General features: G+C 28.7%; 1 protein-coding gene across 4 annotated transcripts in view; it reads left to right on the top strand.

The window, feature by feature from the left end:
• Positions 1-26,040, top strand: part of LOC145246667 (golgin-45-like) — a 101,685-nt gene that overhangs the window by 61,440 nt on the left and 14,205 nt on the right. Inside the window, exons 8-9 of one of the 4 annotated variants that reach the window (XM_080108377.1) lie at positions 1,538-1,610; positions 9,001-9,023. The exons of 1 other annotated variant lie outside the window; for it this stretch is intronic. In XM_080108377.1, the coding sequence (XP_079964503.1) occupies positions 1,538-1,610; positions 9,001-9,023 (96 nt within the window). The remainder of the gene's footprint in view (positions 1-1,537; positions 1,611-9,000; positions 9,024-26,040) is intronic. 2 more of the 4 variants (XM_080108380.1, XM_080108379.1) reach the window with 2 other exon arrangements.

The following is a 26,040-nucleotide window of genomic DNA, read 5'->3' as shown; positions in this document are numbered from 1 at the left end:
ATTTGTAGTCATCAACATCATACAGTCCTGTTTCGTTGTATCACAACTCATTAGTGCCGCTAGACTAGCACCTCTCCCAAACCAAGGATTGAACCTAGAACTGTCATGTTGACAGTCGGCAGTTCTCCCACTCGACCACGGAAGTGATGCCCACAAATAACCTGTCCGAATCTCTATTTAAACAAACATCCGTCCACCACTTATACAGTGTTCAAACCGCCTGTTTGTAAGCAAACAAATAGCGAGCTAAACGACCCTGTTATATATATATATATATATATATATATATATATATATATATATATATATAAAACAGGGCCCTTCAGCTTTTGGCAGACTATGGATACCATCGAAAGCATGTCTGAGCGTGAAATACTTGCCGCTAAACTAGCACCTCTCCCAAACCAAGGATTGAACCTAGAGCCGTCGTGTTGACAGTATATATAGTCTGCTTATTATACAAACATTATTGATTACATATGTGCATACATGTTTCAGTGGAGTCCCAATTCAGGGACAACATTTTATCAGACCAAGAAAGAATTAATATTGGAACGGGTGTCAATATTACATTGGTTTTTATAAGATATTTGGGTACGGTCTACATTCTGGAGAAAATTGAGTTGTATACTTTGTCAATATGAAAAGTAGGATTATTTATTTTTTTTGTAGTGAGCGGTATGCACATATGTAACCAATAATGTTTGTATAATAAACAAACTATATACCAGCTCTGCCTTGCATTGAGCACTCTTTAATAATCACACGAGTTTCATTGGATTTACATATAGGAAACCAATCGATACAACGATTATATATATATATATATATATATAACTACTTCATTTACTCACGAAAGTATAGATTTATGCGTAAACTTTAAGTATTTACTTCAAAAGTGCTCAATACGTAGGTAGAGCTAGTTAGTGATTAATAAAATATATATGGCGAAGGATTTCTTGTTGATTTTTTTTTTTAACGATAATATGGTTAATTAGCGTCTTCACCTTGAAGATCTTTTTTCTTAGAAAATCGCCCATATTTTCTTTGGACGTAAACAAATACTATTTTATTTATTTATTATTTTTATTTTAGTTATAAAACAGTAATCTACAATATATATATATATATATATATATATATATATGCGCACACACACACACACACATGATAGATATTTGCATATCTTCCTGTCTACAAAAATTTAAATTTATTATACACTATCACTATATATATTCCCCCAAAAAGATATCTTCTTATCATGTGCTATTTTTAGAGTTTTCTCTCTTGATAAAGCCTGCACAACAGCTGGGAAAAACGTTTTTTAGATCTTACGTTTGTCTAGTACAATAATTTAAATGTATGAATTGAATGAAGTCTATTTCACATAAAAAAGAAAAGAAATAAAACTGCAAATAAAGATATAATCATCAGTTTCTCTATTTTCTTTGTGTTTCAAGCTGATAGTTTCGTGTAAATCGTGTAGTGACTACTAATACTTATTGGCACTATCACTTGTTTATCCTATTACCTACAGGCTACTAAACCTGATGTAATGCACACCAGTTACCAACCTCCTCATCCTCCTCTTCCTCCTCCTCCTTCAAGTGGTGAGTCTAGATGTCTCAATCTCTGTCTTGCTTACTTTATCAAACATGAAACTTCTTTATTTTTTGAAAAATCAATCTGCTTGCATTCTTTAGTCTGGGCTTTGTCGGCTTTCCTATCAAAGTTTCTATCGTGTGCTCTTTTTTCTTTTCTTTATTTATTTCTGTCTTTGTGTATGTGTACGTATGTACGTTTTATATATACTTATGTGTACAATTGTGTTTTTTTATGTTATCCTTTTGTTATTTGCAGTCATTTGGGTTTATATATATATATTCAAAGGAGTGAAGCCACCAACATTTATTATTTTTTATACTTTGTTTATTATTTTTCAATTATTATAAGTCTGGTGTATAAATGTTTATAATGTGTTTGGAGTAGTTTTTGCTCTCGTCGGATATTTTGTGAAAAATATTGGTTTTGAGGAATTTATGAGTCACTGCTAGAGCATTAGACAGACCTCAATATAACACATACAAACGGAATGCAGAATGCACATTGAAACACACACACCCACAGAAAAGGAAAAGTATCATAAAAAAATTAAAATTAAATCACTCTAATAGATCTTGTCTGATTCGTCTAGAATCTTCAACTTCCATCAAATAGACTTAATGTGACCTAACTGCTGACACAAAGTTGAACACGAATTGGATCAGACCATTTTTTTTTTTTTTTTTTTTTCAAAAGCACATTTTTTTTCTTCAGTGAGACAATGACTCTCACAAATTTCCCAAAACCAACGTTTTTCACAAAATAATATCTGAAGAAAGCAAAAAATACTTGAAACATGTTATAAACATGTAAACATACCAGACTGATAATAATAATTGAAAAATAATGAAAATATTAAATAATAAACAAAGTATGAAAAATAAGAAATGTTGGTGGTTCCACTCCTTTGAGTATATATTTTTCTATCATTGGAATCACAACTTTTTTTTTTTTTTTTTTTTTTTTTACAAAGGAGTCACCACTTATCAAGGCTTGTAGGCCACTCGAGGATAAGGGTTAATGAGTGTATAATAGTCAATGGGGCAATATTGTAGTAATTGTTAGTAATGGAAATTTGGTAAATTGGATTACTTAAGGGAACGGCTCGTCAAGAACTGGTTTACATTGGACTGGTAGTCAGCTGGAAAGAAGGAAATGGAAGGGAGTTCCACAGGTGTGCAGTTCTAAGAAAGAAGCTTTGTTCATGAAATCTACATTTAGGTATGAGCACAGATAAAGAGTGGGAGGAAATTATTGATAGTAGCTTCAGCTAGACGAGTGTTTTTCATGAAAGTTTGGTGTGGGGGGGGCATAGATTAGAGCTCAGATCAGCATTTGCCATAAAAATAATGATAAAGCAGAGATAGGCTGTAGGAAAGAGAAAAGGGCATCCTCCACTAGGCTGCGAAGAGTATTTTGAACTCTGTCAAGGCAGGATAAGCTGCTTCTAGCAGCTTCTGCCCAGATGTGGCAACAGTACTCCATCCTTGGACGTACTTGGCTCTTAAACAGGTACAGAATTGCATCAGCAGTGATAGATCTACTGGAGTGGTAAAATGATCCCACTATTTTTCCAGTAACCTTGGCAACAGATTTGATGTACATGTTCGATTTCAGATTAGGAGTAAAGGTCAAACCCAGAAGCTTGTTAAAACATGGAGCCTCCCCAAGACGAGAGTCATTCATTTCAATTGATGCCAGACAGGGGTCAGAGCATTGATGATGGAAAGATAGAAGCTCGGTTTTAGATACATTAAAATTAACCACCTATCTCTTTCCCCATTGTACCATGTGATCAAGATCAGAGAAGAGAGAATCCGATAGAACTTGGTCATTTACAGCCTTTAAAGTGTTGCCATAGATGGTAATGTTCTCAGCATAAATGTCTACGAATGATCTTAGGATGTGATTTGGGAGATCATTTATGTACATCAGAGAGTTGGGCCCACGATGGACCCCTGAGGGACTCCATCAATAATACTGTGAGCTTCTTTCTGCCCATCAACCATTACTCTTATGAACCTATCAGAGAAATGATTTAATAATTGAGAAAACATTTCCAGCTCTATATTGTAGCTGATCTTGTGGAGTAGACCTTTATGCCATACCCTATCAAAGGTCTTTGATATGTAAAGAGCAATTGCCCTAGAAAGGAAGCCTCCGTCGAGAGATTCGCTAATCCTATGAGATATAATTGTTAGCAAATCTGCTGAAGATCTAGTAGAACAGAAACCATATTGCATGTCACTGAGAAGGTTATTTTTGTTTAGGTGGTTGACTACTTCTCTATTTAACACAGATTCTAGCAACTTACTCATGATGCACAGGAGATTTATTGGTATGTACTGAGAGGAAGATGAGCGATCACCTGAATTTTTAAATACGGGGCATACTGATAAGGTTTTCCAGGGTGTTGGGAAGCAATTCTTCTTAAGACAATGTTTAAACAGCTTTGTAAGAATGGGAGCTAGTTCTCATTGAAGCTTTTTTAGCATTATAATTGGAATGCTATCAGGGCCAGTTGCTTTACTGAAATCAAGAAGGTTTTTGATTAGCTTGGCAACATTACGCACAGATATTTGTGTCACATAGCATGTTTTTAGATATAGGAGGAAATACGGGGGATTGGTGACCTTGGTCACAAAAGGTAGAATTAGCTGCAATGTTCTTTGCAGTTTGGCTTTGTCCGATGCTCATAAGATTACCCCAGGTCCATTGATGATGGTTGGGATAAAACACACACTTCTATTCAGGACCTTGTTTTCTATTTGCTAAAACTGGTGGGAACCAAGCTGCTGCTCAGCTACTTTGAACTTAATGGACTGAGCATACAACTCTCTTGCATTCTTTATTACTCTTTTACAGTGGTTTCTGGCAGTTCTGAAAGCGGCTTTAATCTCAATATATCTTATGTTGGAAGCAATGGAAAAAGTGATTTTTTTATGCGTAATTACAGCAGCATATTCCGGAAAGAACTATGGCTGGCTTTTTTTGCTGGAATTTTTTGGAGGATATGACACAAAAAATTAACTATTCCGTCAGGTCTGATACTATAAAGGACATTTTTTTTTTAAATATGAAACACAGAGGTAGATCTGATATAAATGTATGGAATCTGCCCCACTTAGCCATAGAGTAACGATATACTGTATGATGGAGCAGTACATCTAAGGACTTAGTACATTTTGTTTTTATCTTAACTGATACAACCTAGTGGTCAGCAGATCTCAATGGTGACAGAATGGAGGATGAACATAGCTCAGGGTAAGTTGTGAGAAAAAGGTCTAGGAGACTTGCATACTAACTGTCAGTATCAGGCATACGGGTGGGTTCGTGAACAATCTGTTAAGTCATAAGCATAAGGTCATTGAAGATGGACACTTTTAGCAGATAAGTTGTGAATTTGCGATTATTTATTTTCTTTTTTATTATATGCAAATGTTAATATTAATTATATTGATTTCAGTTTTTGATTTTTTGATTTTATTTGATTGTGTTTTATTAAATTTATCATAGTTTTTCTGATCCAAGAATATTCTTACTTTATCTTGTAAGTTAATTTAAAATATAGCAAAAACACCTCGTATTCCTTAAATAGTACAACTGCCAAACAATGGCATTTTACAACATTTAAAAAAAAATCTTGTTGAACGCACAGCTGTATCAAGCTAAGACGATCCTTAATAATTATGCATTGAAGGTGGGCACTTTTAGCAGATAAGTTGTGAATTTGCGATATTTATTTTATTTTAATAACTGCAAATTTTAATTCTATTAATTTCAGTTTTTATTTTATGTTTTTTATTTGATTGTGTTTTATTAAATGCATAATACTACTTTTAAATTATATTATTGGAATTTATTGTTGTCAATTTGCGGTTTGTGATTCGCTTGCTATTTTCCTCAAAATAAACATCAAAAGAAGAATTGGTTAAAAAGGTTTTTTCGGATATTCAAATTGATTATATGACTTCCACTTGATTGAGTAAACGAGCTATTCTTGCAGCTCAATACAAAGACGTCCTTGAACTTAACGCTATTATTCAACGTAAAATTCCAAGTGAGGTAGTCATATACACATCCTTCGACACTGTTGTGGCAGCAGATAAAGTGGTTAATTATCCAACAGCTAGATTTGCCAGGGATGCCTCCGCATATACTGCAACTGAAAATTGGACTGTTTTTTTTTCACATGGACAAACCAGCAAATCTCTACATCAGCTAAGAAAATGGAAAAACAAAAACTGTGTACCCATACGAAATGTGAAATTAAACCTATAAGCTACATGCATTTTCTCATTTTGGAACTTTTTCCATTGCGCCAATTTGAGCCACAACAATGCGTGGCAGGGTACAGCTAGTTTCATATATCACCATACTTTCCCCTAAACATGTCAATTGAACTTACACTTCTTTTATCCATTTCTTTAACAATTTTCTGTTACTTAAGCGCACAAATGAATCATAATATAAAACACGTTAATATTTTTTTTGTTTAAATTTTAATTCAAGTCAAAAATTACTTACGGTTCTGGTTCAGAATCCCCTCTATATTAAAACAAAAAAAAAAAAAAAAATCTGTATGATGTATGCACCTGTGATGAAACAAAAATCTATTCTAAAAATGACATAAATTGATCCATTAGTTTTATTTTTATAAAGAAAATCATTTTTATGCAATTAATGTTAATTTGTTGTTATTACAACATTAATCTCACAAGTTCGAATTATTATTGAATTATCTCCCTTTGTTTTGGTTTTTTTTTTTTTTTTTTTAGTTTTCAAAATGGTGTACAAGACAGCCGCTCTTATGTTATTCATGAAATTTGATTTTTTTATTTAAAAATAAAAGTACTTAATTTACATAATTTTTTGAATATGTCGTTTTGTTGTGGGTACATACATTATACAAATTTTTCTTTATCTTTGTTATTTTTTTTATTATAGGGAGAATTCTGGACAAAAACCTTATTTTCTAATTAAATTACCAGTTGTATTACTGTTTTCATTTTTTGTCTTCTTGTCCCATGCTGGGGTTACATTTTTCATGACTGACTCCCAACTTCTACTGTCTGCTACCATTTTGTTTGTGCCATCTACCAGTATCAGGTCATCATCAACTGATCCCCTCCATGTCCCAAGCAGCCTGACATGCGACTTTGGATTATTGACATCAATGTGAAACACGCTTTGAAGCATTTCAGATGGTTAACGGCAAGCAACCAAGATGTCAACACGCAACCGCAATAATTTCTCATACAGGTCTTTTAAGAAAAACTGGGAATTTTCTCCATCCAATTAGAATTGTCGCTTTGACATTTTGTCATCAACAACATTTCCCGGTCATACCAGATTACAGGCTAAACGTATATGTTGTACATTGCTTCTCTCATATTTCATGGAATCTCTGCATTTTGTAATATTCTTGACAGCTGCCTGAAGACTTTCCATGCAGTGGATAGACATCGTCATCATATAGTTATGCTACTTTGCCTCTGAGAATCAATTCTGTTGCTAAGATAGGTGAAAAGTGGCAAAATTACTTTTGAATTTCAAAGGCTACAATGGAAACAGATGTTGGCTATTTTTTTTTTTTTTATCTCTTAATAATCTTTATGCTAAAAAAAATTGTGTTCACATTTCTCATATGTGTATGTGTTGCTTGTCTCAACGTAATCTTGATAATCTTTAACAAACAGCTTCGTTTAAAAAAAACATGTTCATTTGAAATGATGTATACAATTGAAACAGATATGTTAACAAGCTTAAACGTAGGTCACACTTTTTAATTTTCTTTTCAAGAAGAGATTTGTCAAGAAATGTTGCTTGTTTAAACCATAAAAGAAAAAAGAAAAACAAATAAACACAATTCTCATGCCAAATTTATGCAACGCGACAATGTTTATATCTCTGCATATAAATGGCACTGTGTGTGTGTGTGTGTGCATGTGAGTTCATTTCCTATGGACTCTAAAATGGCTGGGCCAACGTTTTTGGAAATTTCACACAAATGTACTTTGTGTTTGAGAGTGTTCTTAGATAGATTTTGTGTCAGTGCCTCAGGTAAGTATCGAAAATCTATAAGTGAAAAAGTCAGATTAAAAAAGGAACAGTCCGATTTTGACCAAAGTTAACATCACAAGTACATTTCAGAAGTTTCATCACCACACAAGCGGAATGGCTCAGTGTATAAAATCAACAGCAGGTTCTTTGATAAGATGGAGTACGTTCGAAATGAATATTTCTATTTAAAGTACAATTGAACCATGATACTTGACTCTTGCATTTTAAACTTTAATTTCAAGCCATTATATCAAAATAATTTTATAAACCGAACTGTACGTTATCTACATTACAATTGCTGGGAGACACGTGAAGCTTCCTCCTAGTGTAGCACGATAGGTCCTCAACTAAAGCAGGCAATCAATCAATTTGATGGGTAGTTTCATTGATTTCATTGGTAATAAAAGTATTGGAAGGTGTAGAACATTTTCTATCATGTGCTCCTTTTTCAATCATGGGTGGCAAAGTCAGGTTTCTCTACTAATATATGGCGATTAAGCTACACAGAATATTCCGCGTTTCATCCACGCTAGGATTCATCAGGCTTATGCCAGGCATAAGCCTGATGAATCTTAGCGTGGATGAAATGCGGAATATTCTGTGGAGCTTAATCGCCATATATATTTGATAACTTACTACCTAGCTCTACCTACGTATTGAGCACTGTCGAAGTAAATACTTAAAGTTTACACATAAATTAATTTATGAAAGTATAAATTAATGTGATTAAATGAAGTAGTTATATATAGTTGTATAAGCTGTATCGCCTGAAGAGGTCTCTAGTTACTGATAACTAGTTTACCGAAACATGCTCATGACAGTGTAGCAACATATTATTGCTTATGTAAAAACAAATAAAGAATATATATATATATATATATATATATATATAAAACCAATATAAGGAATCTATGTGGATCGACCAATGTTTCGACATTAACGTCATCATATAGACTTCCAATGTTGAAATGTTGGTGACCTATGTAAACTCCTTATAATTTCATTTATAAAAACTCTACTTGCATATTGAGTGCTTTTGAAAAAAGTATTTTTTTCGTTTGCGTGATCAATATACTTGAACATATATGAATCTATTTAAAAACAAACTTTTATTTATACTTTCCGTTTGTTTGGTGTTTTTCTTTTTTTAAGCAACACATTTAAATTCAATTAGCAATTAGATTCAATGGTAATGTTAATGTCAAGAGCTGATTAAATATATTTAAAAGGAAATTTTGTTTTTACTTTCCATTTACATATAATATATATATATATGATCTGCATCTCACAGCAATTTTAATGAAATGAATATTTTCCTCCTCTTTTCTTTTCTAGATGAACTAAGATATAAGCATGCGGTAAGCGTAGATTTGCTACTTCTGCTCAAATATTTTCTCTGGGGTTATCTATTATATTTACCTCCTCTCTAGAAAGTTAGACACAAGGTCAAGTTTTTGTATTATTTGGATTCATCGGACTACCGTTCTCATCTTGAATGTCATTTTCACTACGTTTCAGTCAATGTAACCTTCGACCTTCTTCAGGTCTATCTTGTCGAAGTCAGAAATGTTTTCTGAGTTTGACAAGATACATTTGAAGAAGGTCGAAGGTTACATCTGCCAAAACATTGTGAAAAATGACACTCAAAATGAAAACGGTAGTCCAATGAATCCAAATAATACGGATAACCAATCCTCATCTCAAAAATTCAGAAATAAAAGGTAAAGTGTAGTTTTGAAAAATAAGGTCTCTAGGATAGGCAGAAATAAACTAACCCCCTTTTAAGAGAGAAGGTAAAGCCTAGGAGGATGGATCACCTAGAAATAAACAGAACCATACCCCAGCAACAACTACAAAGCCACTGGCGGACTGATTGTCAAAAATGTATCCCTGACTGATGTGAACATCTACTCGATCTAATCATATATGAATCTGAAAAGGATTAAGCAATTTTTGTAGGAATTAAAAGAAAAACACAGCACAAACTTAGCTGAATCTCATAAATTTCTCACTTTTTAAGTCAGATGCGAACCTGACTAACTCTCCCCATTTTAGAAGACCCATAGTGGGTCAAAATAAGTTTATAATGAGATTAGGCTAAGTCTGTATTGGATTTCTTTTTTCTTTTAACTCTCTCTCTCTCTCTCTCTCTCTCTCCCCCTCTCTGTGTGTGTGTGTGTGTATATATATATATATATATATATATATATATATATATATATATATATATATAGTGTTGAGATGATTAATCAGGAGGAATCGGAAAATCAGAACTTTTGTGGTATCAGATTCTGGACAATTTCAGCCTAATTTCCAATTCCAAAAACGATTCTTTTAATTTTTTTCTTGACAAAAAAAAAAAAAAATTAAACAAATGCTGAGGTATTTATTTGTTAGCAGTTGTTCATTTACAGCATGAAACTAAGGGCCACAGAACTATAGATTATAAATCCCATCCTCAGATTTAGCATTGACTCTCTGGTCTAATTTATATTTTTCATTGGTCAACTATGGTTAACAAAGTAAACATTCTTGAGTTCATTTGTCTATATCCTGAGTAAACCTTTTCACACCTACTTACTAAACATCTCCGTGCCATCTCTCAGGAAGTTATTAAAAAAATTTTAAATGCTCTGGACAAGACAAGTTTTTTCAATTACGTAGGTGCTTCACACTTGTCTGGTCATGAATTTCTGAAAATTAAAAAAAAAATATTTTTTAATTGCATTTTCACCTCAAACAAGGTACAGTGCCACTTTGACGTAAGGGGCTACTATCTGGGACATAATTTGTAGGGGTACTATGTAGGGAGTTGAGCAGTAAGATGTCTGTTTACATTACACTTGAACTTCTGCATGTCAGTTCAGTTGGGGAAACAGGAATCCGGAAGGGAATTCCAAAGTCTAGCAGTCCTATCAAAGGGGTACAAGGACTTGTAGTTCGTCTGAGCATCTACCATTAAAATACTTGTAAAACCGGCAGAGGGATGCAACATTTCGTCTACGGGACAGCGGTTGAAACCTAGCTGACAGATTAATATTTTATTGTATTTTTTCACTTTGGGCGCAAGTGAAAAATATAAATGAAAATCTTGGATAAAATACATAAAGGAAAATCTTTTAGAAATTTGTCAAATTAAAAAATTTGCATTATATGCCTCACAAAAATAAGAATGAGATACTGGTATTTGTTATTATAACTAATAGAAATAAGTTTTGAAAAAGCAAATGTATGTTACCAAATGAAAGGTAAATTACTCTCCTACCTAATAGATTATTTGTAAAAGGTGTGTTTTAAGGTGGCGGGGGGGGGGGGGCTTTTGAAAGCGGCAATGTAAAGAGCGGATATACATTTCTACCTCTTAGAATTGGGGTTGCTCCCGAAAATATTTGAGGAATATACCATCTACAGTCAGGTAAATGAATGAATATTTATTGAAAACTATTGAATTATTTATCATTGTTTATTTATTGGTTACAATGACTGAGTAATTCCTGCATTGACAAGCTTTCAAACAACATAAATAAATATATAGTAATAATATGCAGTAATAAATAATATATAGTAATAATATGCACTAATAAATAATATATAGTAATAATATGCACTAATAAATAATATATAGTAATAATATGCACTAATAAATAATATATAGTAATAATATGCACTAATAAATAATATATAGTAATAATATGCAGTAATAAATAATATATAGTAATAATATGCACTAATAAATAATATATAGTAATAATATGCACTAATAAATAATATATAGTAATAATATGCAGTAATAAATAATATATAGTAATAATATGCACTAATAAATAATATATAGTAATAATATGCACTAATAAATAATATATAGTAATAATATGCAGTAATAAATAATATATAGTGATAATATGCAGTAATAAATAATCAATATATAGTAATAATATGCACTAATAAATAATATATAGTAATAATATGCACTAATAAATAATATATAGTAATAATATGCACTAATAAATAATATATAGTGATAATATGCAGTAATAAATAATATATAGTAATAATATGCACTAATAAATAATATATAGTAATAATATGCACTAATAAATAATATATAGTGATAATATGCAGTAATAAATAATATATAGTAATAATATGCACTAATAAATAATATATAGTAATAATATGCACTAATAAATAATATATAGTAATAATATGCACTAATAAATAATATATAGTAATAATATGCACTAATAAATAATATATAGTAATAATATGCAGTAATAAATAATATATAGTGATAATATGCAGTAATAAATAATCAATATATAGTAATAATATGCACTAATAAATAATATATAGTAATAATATGCACTAATAAATAATATATAGTAATAATATGCACTAATAAATAATATATAGTAATAATATGCAGTAATAAATAATATATAGTGATAATATGCAGTAATAAATAATCAATATATAGTAATAATATGCACTAATAAATAATATATAGTAATAATATGCACTAATAAATAATATATAGTAATAATATGCACTAATAAATAATATATAGTAATAATATGCAGTAATAAATAATATATAGTAATAATATGCACTAATAAATAATATATAGTAATAATATGCAGTAATAAATAATATATAGTAATAATATGCACTAATAAATAATATATAGTAATAATATGCACTAATAAATAATATATAGTAATAATATGCAGTAATAAATAATATATAGTGATAATATGCAGTAATAAATAATCAATATATAGTAATAATATGCACTAATAAATAATATATAGTAATAATATGCACTAATAAATAATATATAGTAATAATATGCACTAATAAATAATATATAGTAATAATATGCACTAATAAATAATATATAGTAATAATATGCAGTAATAAATAATATATAGTGATAATATGCAGTAATAAATAATATATAGTAATAATATGCACTAATAAATAATATATAGTAATAATATGCACTAATAAATAATATATAGTGATAATATGCAGTAATAAATAATATATAGTAATAATATGCACTAATAAATAATATATAGTAATAATATGCACTAATAAATAATATATAGTAATAATATGCACTAATAAATAATATATAGTAATAATATGCAGTAATAAATAATATATAGTGATAATATGCAGTAATAAATAATCAATATATAGTAATAATATGTACTAATAAATAATATATAGTAATAATATGCACTAATAAATAATATATAGTAATAATATGCACTAATAAATAATATATAGTGATAATATGCAGTAATAAATAATAAATATATAGTGATAATATGCAGTAATAAATAATAAATATATAGTGATAATATGCAGTAATAAATAATAAATATATAGTAATAATATGCAGTAATAAATAATATATATATAGTGATAATATGCAGTAATAAATAATAAATATATAGTAATAATATGCACTAATAAATAATATATAGTAATAATATGCAGTAATAAATAATATATATATAGTGATAATATGCAGTAATAAATAATATATAGTGATAATATGCAGTAATAAATAATATATAGTAATAATATGCACTAATAAATAATATATAGTAATAATATGCACTAATAAATAATATATAGTGATAATATGCAGTAATAAATAATATATAGTAATAATATGCACTAATAAATAATATATAGTAATAATATGCACTAATAAATAATATATAGTAATAATATGCACTAATAAATAATATATAGTAATAATATGCACTAATAAATAATATATAGTAATAATATGCAGTAATAAATAATATATAGTGATAATATGCAGTAATAAATAATCAATATATAGTAATAATATGCACTAATAAATAATATATAGTAATAATATGCACTAATAAATAATATATAGTAATAATATGCACTAATAAATAATATATAGTAATAATATGCAGTAATAAATAATATATAGTGATAATATGCAGTAATAAATAATCAATATATAGTAATAATATGCACTAATAAATAATATATAGTAATAATATGCACTAATAAATAATATATAGTAATAATATGCACTAATAAATAATATATAGTAATAATATGCAGTAATAAATAATATATAGTAATAATATGCACTAATAAATAATATATAGTAATAATATGCAGTAATAAATAATATATAGTAATAATATGCACTAATAAATAATATATAGTAATAATATGCACTAATAAATAATATATAGTAATAATATGCAGTAATAAATAATATATAGTGATAATATGCAGTAATAAATAATCAATATATAGTAATAATATGCACTAATAAATAATATATAGTAATAATATGCACTAATAAATAATATATAGTAATAATATGCACTAATAAATAATATATAGTAATAATATGCACTAATAAATAATATATAGTAATAATATGCAGTAATAAATAATATATAGTGATAATATGCAGTAATAAATAATATATAGTAATAATATGCACTAATAAATAATATATAGTAATAATATGCACTAATAAATAATATATAGTGATAATATGCAGTAATAAATAATATATAGTAATAATATGCACTAATAAATAATATATAGTAATAATATGCACTAATAAATAATATATAGTAATAATATGCAGTAATAAATAATATATAGTAATAATATGCAGTAATAAATAATAGTGATAATATGCAGTAATAAATAATCAATATATAGTAATAATATGCACTAATAAATAATATATAGTAATAATATGCACTAATAAATAATATATAGTAATAATATGCACTAATAAATAATATATAGTGATAATATGCAGTAATAAATAATAAATATATAGTGATAATATGCAGTAATAAATAATAAATATATAGTAATAATATGCAGTAATAAATAATATATATATAGTGATAATATGCAGTAATAAATAATAAATATATAGTAATAATATGCACTAATAAATAATATATAGTAATAATATGCAGTAATAAATAATATATATATAGTGATAATATGCAGTAATAAATAATATATAGTGATAATATGCAGTAATAAATAATATATAGTAATAATATGCACTAATAAATAATATATAGTAATAATATGCACTAATAAATAATATATAGTAATAATATGCACTAATAAATAATATATAGTAATAATATGCACTAATAAATAATATATAGTAATAATATGCAGTAATAAATAATATATAGTGATAATATGCAGTAATAAATAATATATAGTGATAATATGCAGTAATAAATAATATATAGTAATAATATGCACTAATAAATAATATATAGTAATAATATGCACTAATAAATAATATATAGTAATAATATGCACTAATAAATAATATATAGTAATAATATGCAGTAATAAATAATATATAGTGATAATATGCAGTAATAAATAATCAATATATAGTAATAATATGCACTAATAAATAATATATAGTAATAATATGCACTAATAAATAATATATAGTAATAATATGCACTAATAAATAATATATAGTAATAATATGCACTAATAAATAATATATAGTAATAATATGCACTAATAAATAATATATAGTAATAATATGCACTAATAAATAATATATAGTGATAATATGCAGTAATAAATAATAAATATATAGTAATAATATGCACTAATAAATAATATATAGTGATAATATGCAGTAATAAATAATAAATATATAGTGATAATATGCAGTAATAAATAATAAATATATAGTAATAATATGCAGTAATAAATAATATATATATAGTGATAATATGCAGTAATAAATAATATATATATAGTGATAATATGCAGTAATAAATAATATATATATAGTAATAATATGCAGTAATAAATAATATATATATAGTAATAATATGCAGTAATAAATAATATATATATAGTGATAATATGCAGTAATAAATAATATATATATAGTAATAATATGCAGTAATAAATAATATATATATAGTAATAATATGCAGTAATAAATAATATATATATAGTGATAATATGCAGTAATAAATAATATATATATAGTAATAATATGCAGTAATAAATAATATATATATAGTAATAATATGCAGTAATAAATAATATATATATAGTGATAATATGCAGTAATAAATAATATATATATAGTAATAATATGCAGTAATAAATAATATATATATAGTAATAATATGCAGTAATAAATAATATATATATAGTGATAATATGCAGTAATAAATAATATATATATAGTGATAATATGCAGTAATAAATAATATATATATAGTAATAATATGCAGTAATAAATAATATATATATAGTAATAATATGCAGTAATAAATAATATATATATAGTGATAATATGCAGTAATAAATAATATATATATAGTGATAATATGCAGTAATAAATAATATATAGTAATAATATGCAGTAATAAATTATATATAGTGATAATATGCAGTAATAAATAATATATAGTGATAATATGCAGTAATAAATAATATATATATAGTAATAATATGCAGTAATAAATAATATATATATAGTAATAATATGCAGTAATAAATAATATATATATAGTGATAATATGCAGTAATAAATAATATATATATAGTGATAATATGCAGTAATAAATAATAAATATATAGTGATAATATGCAGTAATAAATAATAAATATATAGTAATAATATGCAGTAATAAATAATATATAGTAATAATATGCAGTAATAAATAATAAAGTTTACAAATTTACCGAATCTCCATTACTAACAGTTACTCTATTGTCGAATTACTACTGTACACACTTTAACCCTTATCCTCGAGTGGCCTCTTGGCCTTGATAAGTTGTGATGCCTATGTAAAATATATATAGTAATAATATGAAGTAATAAGTCTTCCTATATCATGGCATGTTCATGCCATAGATGAAATCATAGTTAGTGTTCGCTATAGGCTTTGATCTATTGCTTGTTCTCGGAGTCCGATGATATTGCTAACACCCATATTCTTATCCTTTACCTTCCCCTGGCTCTTTTTCCATCAGTTTCGTTCTCCAAGATATGCCGTTCGATGTCCTCTTTATTGAGCAATAGGTGTCCAACAAAGTGGCGCTGCTTTTCCTTGATGGTCTGCATCAGCAAGTGATCGACCTTCCTTCATATTCGGACATCAGCATTTAACATTCTCTTTGTCTAAGAAATGCTAAGCATTCATCAATAGGACCACATCTCAGTTGCTTTCAAACATCCATTCATCGCTTTGTTGATTGTCCAAGACTCACATCCGTATGTCGGAACTGACCAGACATAACTCTTTAGCAGGCTTTTCTTGATTCCAAGACTCAGATTTCATACACCCAGAATGCCTTTCATATTCATAAACGTTTTCTTCACAACAGCTATTCTACATTGGATGTCTGATTCTGATCGACCATCTGATGTAATCATGCTTCCCAAGTACGTAAAGCTTTCCTTCTAATGTTTCATGGTTCCATTGACTGATAGTGACAACGAGGTATCTGAGTCTTCTTACTGCAGACCATTGAAAACACCTGGCAATTGATTGACAGCCCCAGATTCAGACTTTCTTCGGCTACTATATCCAGCAGTCCTTGTAGTTTTTCTCTGAATCAGCAATTAAGGCGATATCATCTGCATATCTAAGATGATTGTTGTGGTTCCTATCGCAAAGCTGTATGGCAGGCTTTGTCATCAGTTTCGGCAGAGCAGTCTCAAATGTAATAACATATATAAATATATAATATGGAGTAATAAATAGCAAAAATAATTAAATATATAATAATATGCAGTAATAAATAGTGAATATAAACAAATATAGTAATATTAAGTAATAAATAGCAAATATAAATAAATATATAGTAGTAATAATATTAAGTAATAAATAGCAAATATAAATATATAGTAGTAATAATATTAAGTAATAAATAGCAAATATAAATAAATATATAGTAATAATATTAAGTAATAAATAGCAAATATAAATATATATATAGTAATAATAATATGCAGTAATCAATAGTGAATATAAACAAATATAGTAATAATATTAAGTAATAAATAGCAAATATAAATATATAGTAGTAAGAATATTAAGTAATAAATATCAAATATAAATAAATATATAGTAATAATAATATGCAGTAATCAATAGTGAATATAAACAAATATAGTAATAATATTAAGTAATAAATAGCAAATATAAATATATAGTAGTAATAATATTAAGTAATAAATAGCAAATATAAATATATATATAGTAATAATAATATGCAGTAATCAATAGTGAATATAAACAAATATAGTAATAATATTAAGTAATAAATAGCAAATATAAATATATATATATAGTAGTAAGAATATTAAGTAATAAATAGCAAATATAAATATATAGTAGTAATAATATTAAGTAATAAATAGCAAATATAAATATATAGTAATAATAATATGCAGTAATAAATAGTAAATATAAATGAATATATAATAATAATATGCAGTAATAAATTGTCATGTAAAGTGATCAGTAATAAGATTGTACATCTAAAAAACAAAATATCTTTAAGACTCCTAAAATCAATGTTAGAATTGTCTGCAAGAATCTGTGACATAGCCAATATAGTATTTGATAAAATTCAGTAGTTGGTTATACACTCTGAAAGGTTGAAATGTTTAATCCTCAGTGCAGTCGACTCTAAAAATACAATTGCAAATTATTTAGGACTTGACAGAACGAGAGCATCCAGTCGATTAAATAAAGAGTTCCGTTTGAAATTCCATGCAGATTTCTGAGTTTGACAAGATACACCTGAAGAAGCTCTGAAGTTACATCAATCGAAACCTGAAAATAATACTCAAAATGTGAACAGTAGTGAGAAGAATTCAGAATTCTCATCTCCAAAATAAGGAAACATAGTAAGATTCTTAGTGTAACATCACTGAGTAGCCCCATTGTCCTGCTGTGTGTTAGATTACTGAAAAGTGTTTGTTACATCGACACTGATGATTGTCATGTGACTAATTATTGTTTGTTCTTCAATAAGTGTAATCTGGCTTTTAAAATCTACATAATAAAATTGATTGACATTAAATCATATGCATTAAATGATATAGATTTTATCATTGCCATTTTCATAATGTTTCGACCATTTTATTGCTTGGCCTTCTTCAGATGCCCTTTGTTTTAGTTGGCAACCTTTCTGGGAATTTCAGACTGAACTCTTTACTTAATCTACTCATGTGGATTCTCATTCCTGCTATGGCAAAGGGTATTTGAAGAAGGATTCAGTATACAATAGCTTTCAAGTCCAGTGTAAACAATTTCTTGTTGAGCCGTCACCTTAAATAATCCAAATTCTACCCAATTTACACCATTAACGATTACTAAACTAACATCTTATATTTATTAAACCTTATCCTCAAGTAGCCTTCAGACCTTGATAAGTGGTAACTACCTTGTAAAAAAAAAAAAGCAAAAAAAAAAAAAGCCGAAACATGAAAATGCCAACAACCAAGATTAAGAAAACACTTCAAGACATGTAAATGTCATTTGAGAATAAATGTTTTAGATTATTGTGAAATTTCTTGTGTAAAAGAAATTTGTGAAATTTAAAAAATAAATTTGTGAAATTTTATCTTCTATTTTGAAATTCTAATTATTTTTTGGTGTGGGATTTTCTTTTTCTTTATCGGTATTTTTAAGAAATGGACACTACACAATTTCAGCACTTACAAAGTCATTTTTCTGAATATTGACAAGAATCTAAAGTCAATTGAATAATTGTCCAAAGTAGTTAACAATTTGAAAGCTGTGATAAAAAAAATCTAAAACAGTAAATCAGACTAAGCATGAGAAGGAATGAGTTAAGGTTAAAAAAAAAAATACAGAAACTTTGCCTTCTCAAAAGCAAAATAAAACTTTAAAAAAAAATGAAGCTAACTTTCAAATTGTAAACTCTTTCGACACTTTCTGGAACTGACTTGAGATTTCCTGTCAATACTCTGGACTGACTTTGTAAATAGTGAAATCCTCTGAATACCCATTCGTTCTGAATACTTTTTCTTTTTTCTTTGAAAAAAAAAATGTTTTCTCTTTGTAATACTTGGTGAATGTTATATCTCAATTGGTGATTTTGGTTATTATTAATTATTTTTTTAATTATAATTATTTAAAAATTGTTACATAATCAATATTTGAACATTTCTATTTCTACTAGTTTGAAACGCGCCAGGGTTATAACGGTGCTGTTGTGATGGACGTAGTTCCAACTGTCTCCAATTCTGACACTTATGGGTGATCGCAAAGTTCTTCCACATTATACTTGATTCTTTTTCTGCCCCCCCCCCCCTATCGCGGCACCTTTCCTTAAGGAATGATCGTAGAGTACCATTCGATTTTAAGTGCCTGTAGCATCCCAGTTCTGTCTTTACTACGATTCATAGATATTTGTAGATGACTCTCATGTTGCTTGATATTTTGCGGAGTTCCTCACTAGTGATATGGTCTCTGTAGAAGATGCTAAAGACTTTCCAGAGGCATCTCAGTTTCACTACTGCCTGAATTCTTAGTTATGTGTTCCATGACTGTATAGGGTGGAATGATAAAGTTGTTGCCCTAAAGAAAACAACACCACAGCTTTATTTTAAAACTTTTAATGAAAAAATTGCCAGACCTGAACGAGCTTCCCCTTCCCCCGCCGTAAAATGAATTCCTTTTCACGTTTTCTTACTTTTTTCTACAGATTATCATCGATGACAGCATTAACTTTCATATTAGCAGGGAAAAAAATTGTAAAACGGTTACTTAATGACTTTTAACATGGGGGATCACTTTTAAATTAAAACGTTCTATTAAATTGATACCCCACTTTTTAGTCAATCGGAAACTCTTCTTATCAAGCTATTTTTGTGGTGTAAAAGAAAAATTTAATAGACTGTTATGATTTAAAAGTGATTTCTCATGTTAAAAGTCCTTTCAAACTGTCATCAGATCCAAGGACAGTTTCATCAGGTGAAATTGCCAGAACAATTTCTAAAGCCACACTAACCTAAGTTTGATAAATAAATTTCAATAAATTAAACTGTTATTTTTCCTAGACAGTAATCTTGCAAACAAATATCATCCACATATTATATATAAAAGGCTTGTCAATGCAGGAATTATTCAGTCATTGTAAACAGATAAATAAATAATTCAATTTATTTACCTGACTGTGCATGGTATATTCCTCAAATATTTTTGGGAGCAACTTCCATTCTCAGGTAAAAAAAATGTGTATCTGCTCTTTATGCTGCTGAATGCCGTTGAGAATGGGGGTTGCTTCCAAAAATATTTGAGGAATATACCATTTATAGTCAAGTAATTATTGAAAACTATTGAATTATTTATATATGGATTTTATTGGTACCGTTTTATTAGTTCTTATCACTAAATATTTAAGTTTATTTCTTTCACTGAATCTTTTAAACTATTAAATTAAACAGTAAAGTAAAAATCTTAATATGAAAAATCAAATTTTTTACATTTGTTTTTACAAGGCATACTGCCACTTCATAATTCAACTGACTATTGATCTCATTAACTCTTGTCCTTAAGTGTCTTTGACCTTGGTGAGTAGTGAATATATCTATATATATAAAATCGAAAATGTGTGTTAGTGTGTGTGTGTGTGTGTGTGTGCATTTTTGTGTATGTCTGCCAAAGGTTTTTTTCACCAGGATTCTTAGAAGGGGGGGATATTACTATCTCTCATAACTTTTTATATGCTATCGAGATCATAATATGTAACACTTACGAAACGACATCATAAAAGTCTTTTATTTCAGCGACTTTTATCTTACAAAATTCGCGCTGTGAATTCGTTTTCTCTCTACTGCTCCTCCTGCTGCTGCTATGGCATGAGATTTGACCTAGAAAACCACCTGGGTGTATGAACACTTATTTTCGGCTCCTCTAAAGTTACTGCCTTCGCCGTGTCGTTTTATGTCATTATCATCATTAACCTCAAGGCTTTGGGTTCGAGCCTACCTTCGTCATAAAACTTTTTTTTTTGTTTTTGTTCGTTTTTTTTTTTTAATATTTAAACAGGGTTATTACTTTTAGTTTCCATTTACCCCCGCCAACACACAAACCTATTTTTTGCGTTCGCTGTTTTTTTTTTTTTTTTCAGAATTTTTTAAAGAAGTTTTAACATCGTTTTTTTTTTTTTTTCATCATGTTTGCGTTTTCTTTTTTTAGTTTTTGTTTTAACATCGTTTGTTTGCATCACGTTCGTTGGTTTTTTATAATATTTTAACAGGGATTATTACTTCGCTTATTCTTTTGTTTTCATTTACCCACCCCCTAACACACACACCTCTAAACACCCAGTCAACTTCGGGTACCCCCGCTAGTCTATATATATAAAAATGAAAATGTGTGTGTGTATTTTTGTGTATGTCCACCAAAGGCTTTTTTCGCCGGGCTTCTCGCTCGCTCACTCCTTAAAACTTTTATATGCTGTCTAAATCATAATACCTCCAACTTAAGAATGGGAGTTGCAGTTATCTTTAATTTGCCCGACTTTTACGCGCTATTTTCGAGATATTTTTCATTATGTTTTTCAATATAAAAAAAAGCGAATGATGGAGCGAGGGAAAACAGAAACTGGCTTGCAGCGCAAAACTAGGTCAAACATCACACAACTTAACTTTCTCGCACCTGTCAATTTCACTTTATAAACATTAACTTACGAGACTTATCACTTCCTCTCCCCTCATGACCGAGATGGTTAAGTCACAGGGGTTTTTTCTATTTCGTTTCCACCTTCGCGTTTCCTACTAAAACTTTTTTTCTTTTACACCTCCAAACAACCGACCAACGTTTTTTTTTTAAAAAATGTTTTGATCTACCCCCCCCCTCAACACACACACCTCCAAACACCTAGGCAACGCCGGGTACCCCCTGCTAGTCTATATATATAAAAGTGAAAATGTGTGTATGTATGTGTGTTTGCTTTTTGTGTATGTCTACAAAAGGCTTTTTTCGACGTGATTCTCGGTTGGCTCGCTCCTTAAAACTTTTTATATGCTGTCTAAATAATAATATCTACGACTAAGGAACTTGGGTCGCAGTTATCTTTAATTTACCCGACTTTTACAAGCTATTTTCGAGATATTTTTTGATCGCCGTGTAGCAGGTAAAAACAGAAACTGGCTTCCAGCGCAAAACCAGGTCAAACATCACTAACTTAATGTTCTTGCACCTGTTTATTTTGCTTTATAAACGTCAACCTAACACACTTATCAATTCATCTATTCCCATGGTCGAGATGGTTAGGTCGCAGGTTTGTTTTGTTTCCATTTTCTTTCTTTTACACCTCCAAACACCCGGGCAACGTTTTTTTTTTTTTAAACAGGGTTGTTTTGATCTACTTCCCCTCCCCCAACACACACACACCTCCAAACACCCGGGCAACGCTAGGTACCCCCCCCCGCTAGTCTATATATATATAAAAGCGAAAATGTGTGTATGTATGTGTGTTCGCTTTTTGTGTATGTCTGTAAAAGGCTTTTTTCGCTGGACTTTTCACTTGGCTCATTCCTTCTTAAAACTTTTTATATCACGTCTAAATGATAATATATGAGTTACGAACGGGGGTCGCTTGTCTATTTAATTTGCCCAACTTTCACGCATTATTTTTTCCAGATTTTTAGAGCGTCCCGTGTATCTTTAGCTTTTCAGTATAAAAAAAGCGAAAACTGGCTTGCAGCCGCGTCATGTTTCAAGGTCAAACATCACGTGACTTAAGATTCTCGCACCTGTTAATTTCATTTTATAAACATTAAATTAAGAGGCTTTTCTTTCCTCTTCTCTCGTGGCCGAGATGGTTAGGTCCAGGGTTTTTTTCCATTTTGTTTCCATCTCCATGTCAAAGGTTCGGGGTTCAAGTCTATTTTTCTACTAAAACTTTTTTTTTCCTTTTACACCTCCAAACACCTGGCCAACACACACACCTGCAAACACCCCGGCCATGCCGGGTACCCCCCCCCCCCCGCTAGTCTATATATATAAAAGGCAAAATGTGTATGATCATTTCGTGTATGTCTTCAAAAGGCTTCTTTCGCACGTGCTCCCGGGGTTGTTACTATCGCTTAAAACTGTGTATATGGGTCCTATATAATAATATCTAGGAAATAGAAAGGCGCATAGCGTATAGATTTATTTATGTTGACTTAAATTATTGCTATTTTGGCTTCTCGCATGTTGATGAGGCTTTTTCGTATAAAAAGCGAAACTAATTCAAACAATGAACAATGTTCTCGGCATTGTGCCGGGAAATGTCCAGAAGCAATCATCTTTGATCAATGTTGTACATCAGACAATTGTTATTCAATCTGGACAATTGGGAGCTGGTTCCCCTCCCCCTAACATCTGTTGGGGGGAAAAAAACAAAAACAGACAACTGCGTGACTTCTATTTGACCATCTTAATTAGGTCAAATGGAAGCAGCAGAGTTAACTTTTATTGCACACGCCTGTTTTTATAGCTTAATAAATAAATTAAAACCTGGAAATGTTGTATGTATGTCACGGTGGCCTAATGGGTAACGTTGCCTGGGTTTTTTTTCACACATTAATTTCCAACTCAAGGGTACGGGTTCGATTCTCATACTTACCTACCAAAACATTTTTTTTTATTTAACCCCCCCCCCCCCCCCACCGGAGTTTTGATTTACCTAAAGACACCCGGGCATCGCCGGGTACCCCCCGCTAGTGTATATATAAAGGAAAAAATGGGTGCGAGCATTTGCGTATGTCTACAAAAGGCTTTTTGGGTGGGGGTTCTCGCGTCAATTAGATTCCGGGAGAAGTTTTCTTATACTTCCTAGATCGTAATATCTCAGATTTGTAAACGGACATTGTCTCTCTTTTTTTTTTTTTTTTTTTTGTTTTGTTTTGTTTTTTTTTTGTTTTTTTTTGTTTTTTTTTTGTTTTGTTTTTTTTGTTTTTTTTTTTGATCGAGTTTTAAAAAATTCCCTCGTTTCGAATGTTTGTTTTCTTTTTTGTATAAATAAAGTGAAACTAATCGAATGCAAACACAAAAGCCTAGCCTTCGAGCTGGGTAGTGTCTGTTCTGTAACTGGTCCTCGGTCAATGTAGGTGAAACCCTTCATACTGAGACAATTACTATTTATTTGGATACTGCCAGAGTGCCCCCTTTTTGGGGAACTGGTCTTCCCCCACATTAAAAACGACCTTATGTCTAATTTTCTTTTGTGGGGAAGCAAATTAATACCAAGACAGAAAGTGGGAAGCTTAACTGGCCCCAGGCCAGGTTTTAAAGCAACGTTCATTTCTGTGCATTCGTGACGACTCCTTTGATTCTTAAGTTAATTACCAACTCATTGAATTCACGGTCTTCATTAACCTATTGGTTAGCAAGGAAGACTAATTACCCTAGGTTTTCGAATTCAATTCCACCTCTCTCTCTATCTTTTTTTTTCATTCTTTTCCTTCTTCGCTGTCCGGGTTTGAGCCATCCTGCCTACTACCATTTCCTTTATTTTTGCTCACCACACTCGTCTAAACACTCGGGCACCTAGGCTAGTATATATATATATATATATATATATATATATATATATATATATATATATAGGTAGGTAGGTAAATGCGTTTTCAGCAAGTTTAATTAATTTAGCCAATTGGAAAACAATTAAATTAATTGTATATATCTTATAAAGTATATATATATATATATATATATATATATATATATATATATATATATATATATATATATGCATATATATGTATATAAAATACTTAAATAATTAATAATTAAATATTTTTATTTTCATTAGATATTTTATTTTCATTAAATATTATTTTTATTTTCATTATATATTATTTTTATGAAATATTTTTATTTTCATTAAATATTTTATTTTCATTAAATATTTTTATTTTCATTAAATATTATTTTATTTTCATTAAATATTATTTTATTTTCATTAAATATTTTATTTTCATTAAATATTATTTTTAGTTTTTATTAAATATTATTTTTATTTTCATTAAATATTATTTTTATTTCTATTAAGCATTATTTTTATTTTCATTATATATTATTTTATTTTCATTGTATATTTTTATTTTCATTATATATTATTTTTATTTTTATGAAATATTATTTTTATTTTCATTGTATATTATTTTTATTTTCATTATATATTATTTTTATGAAATATTATTTTTATTTTCATTAAATATTTTTTATTTTTATTAAATATTGTTTTTATTTTTATTAAATATTATTTTTATTATATATTATTATTTTATTTTTATTACATATC

This window comes from Euprymna scolopes, chromosome 24 (genome assembly GCF_053919585.1).
Source record: "Euprymna scolopes isolate OS-2025 chromosome 24, ASM5391958v1, whole genome shotgun sequence".
In the NCBI taxonomy this organism is placed as follows: domain Eukaryota; kingdom Metazoa; phylum Mollusca; class Cephalopoda; order Sepiida; family Sepiolidae; genus Euprymna; species Euprymna scolopes.
This window is presented reverse-complemented; position numbering and strand designations above follow the sequence as displayed.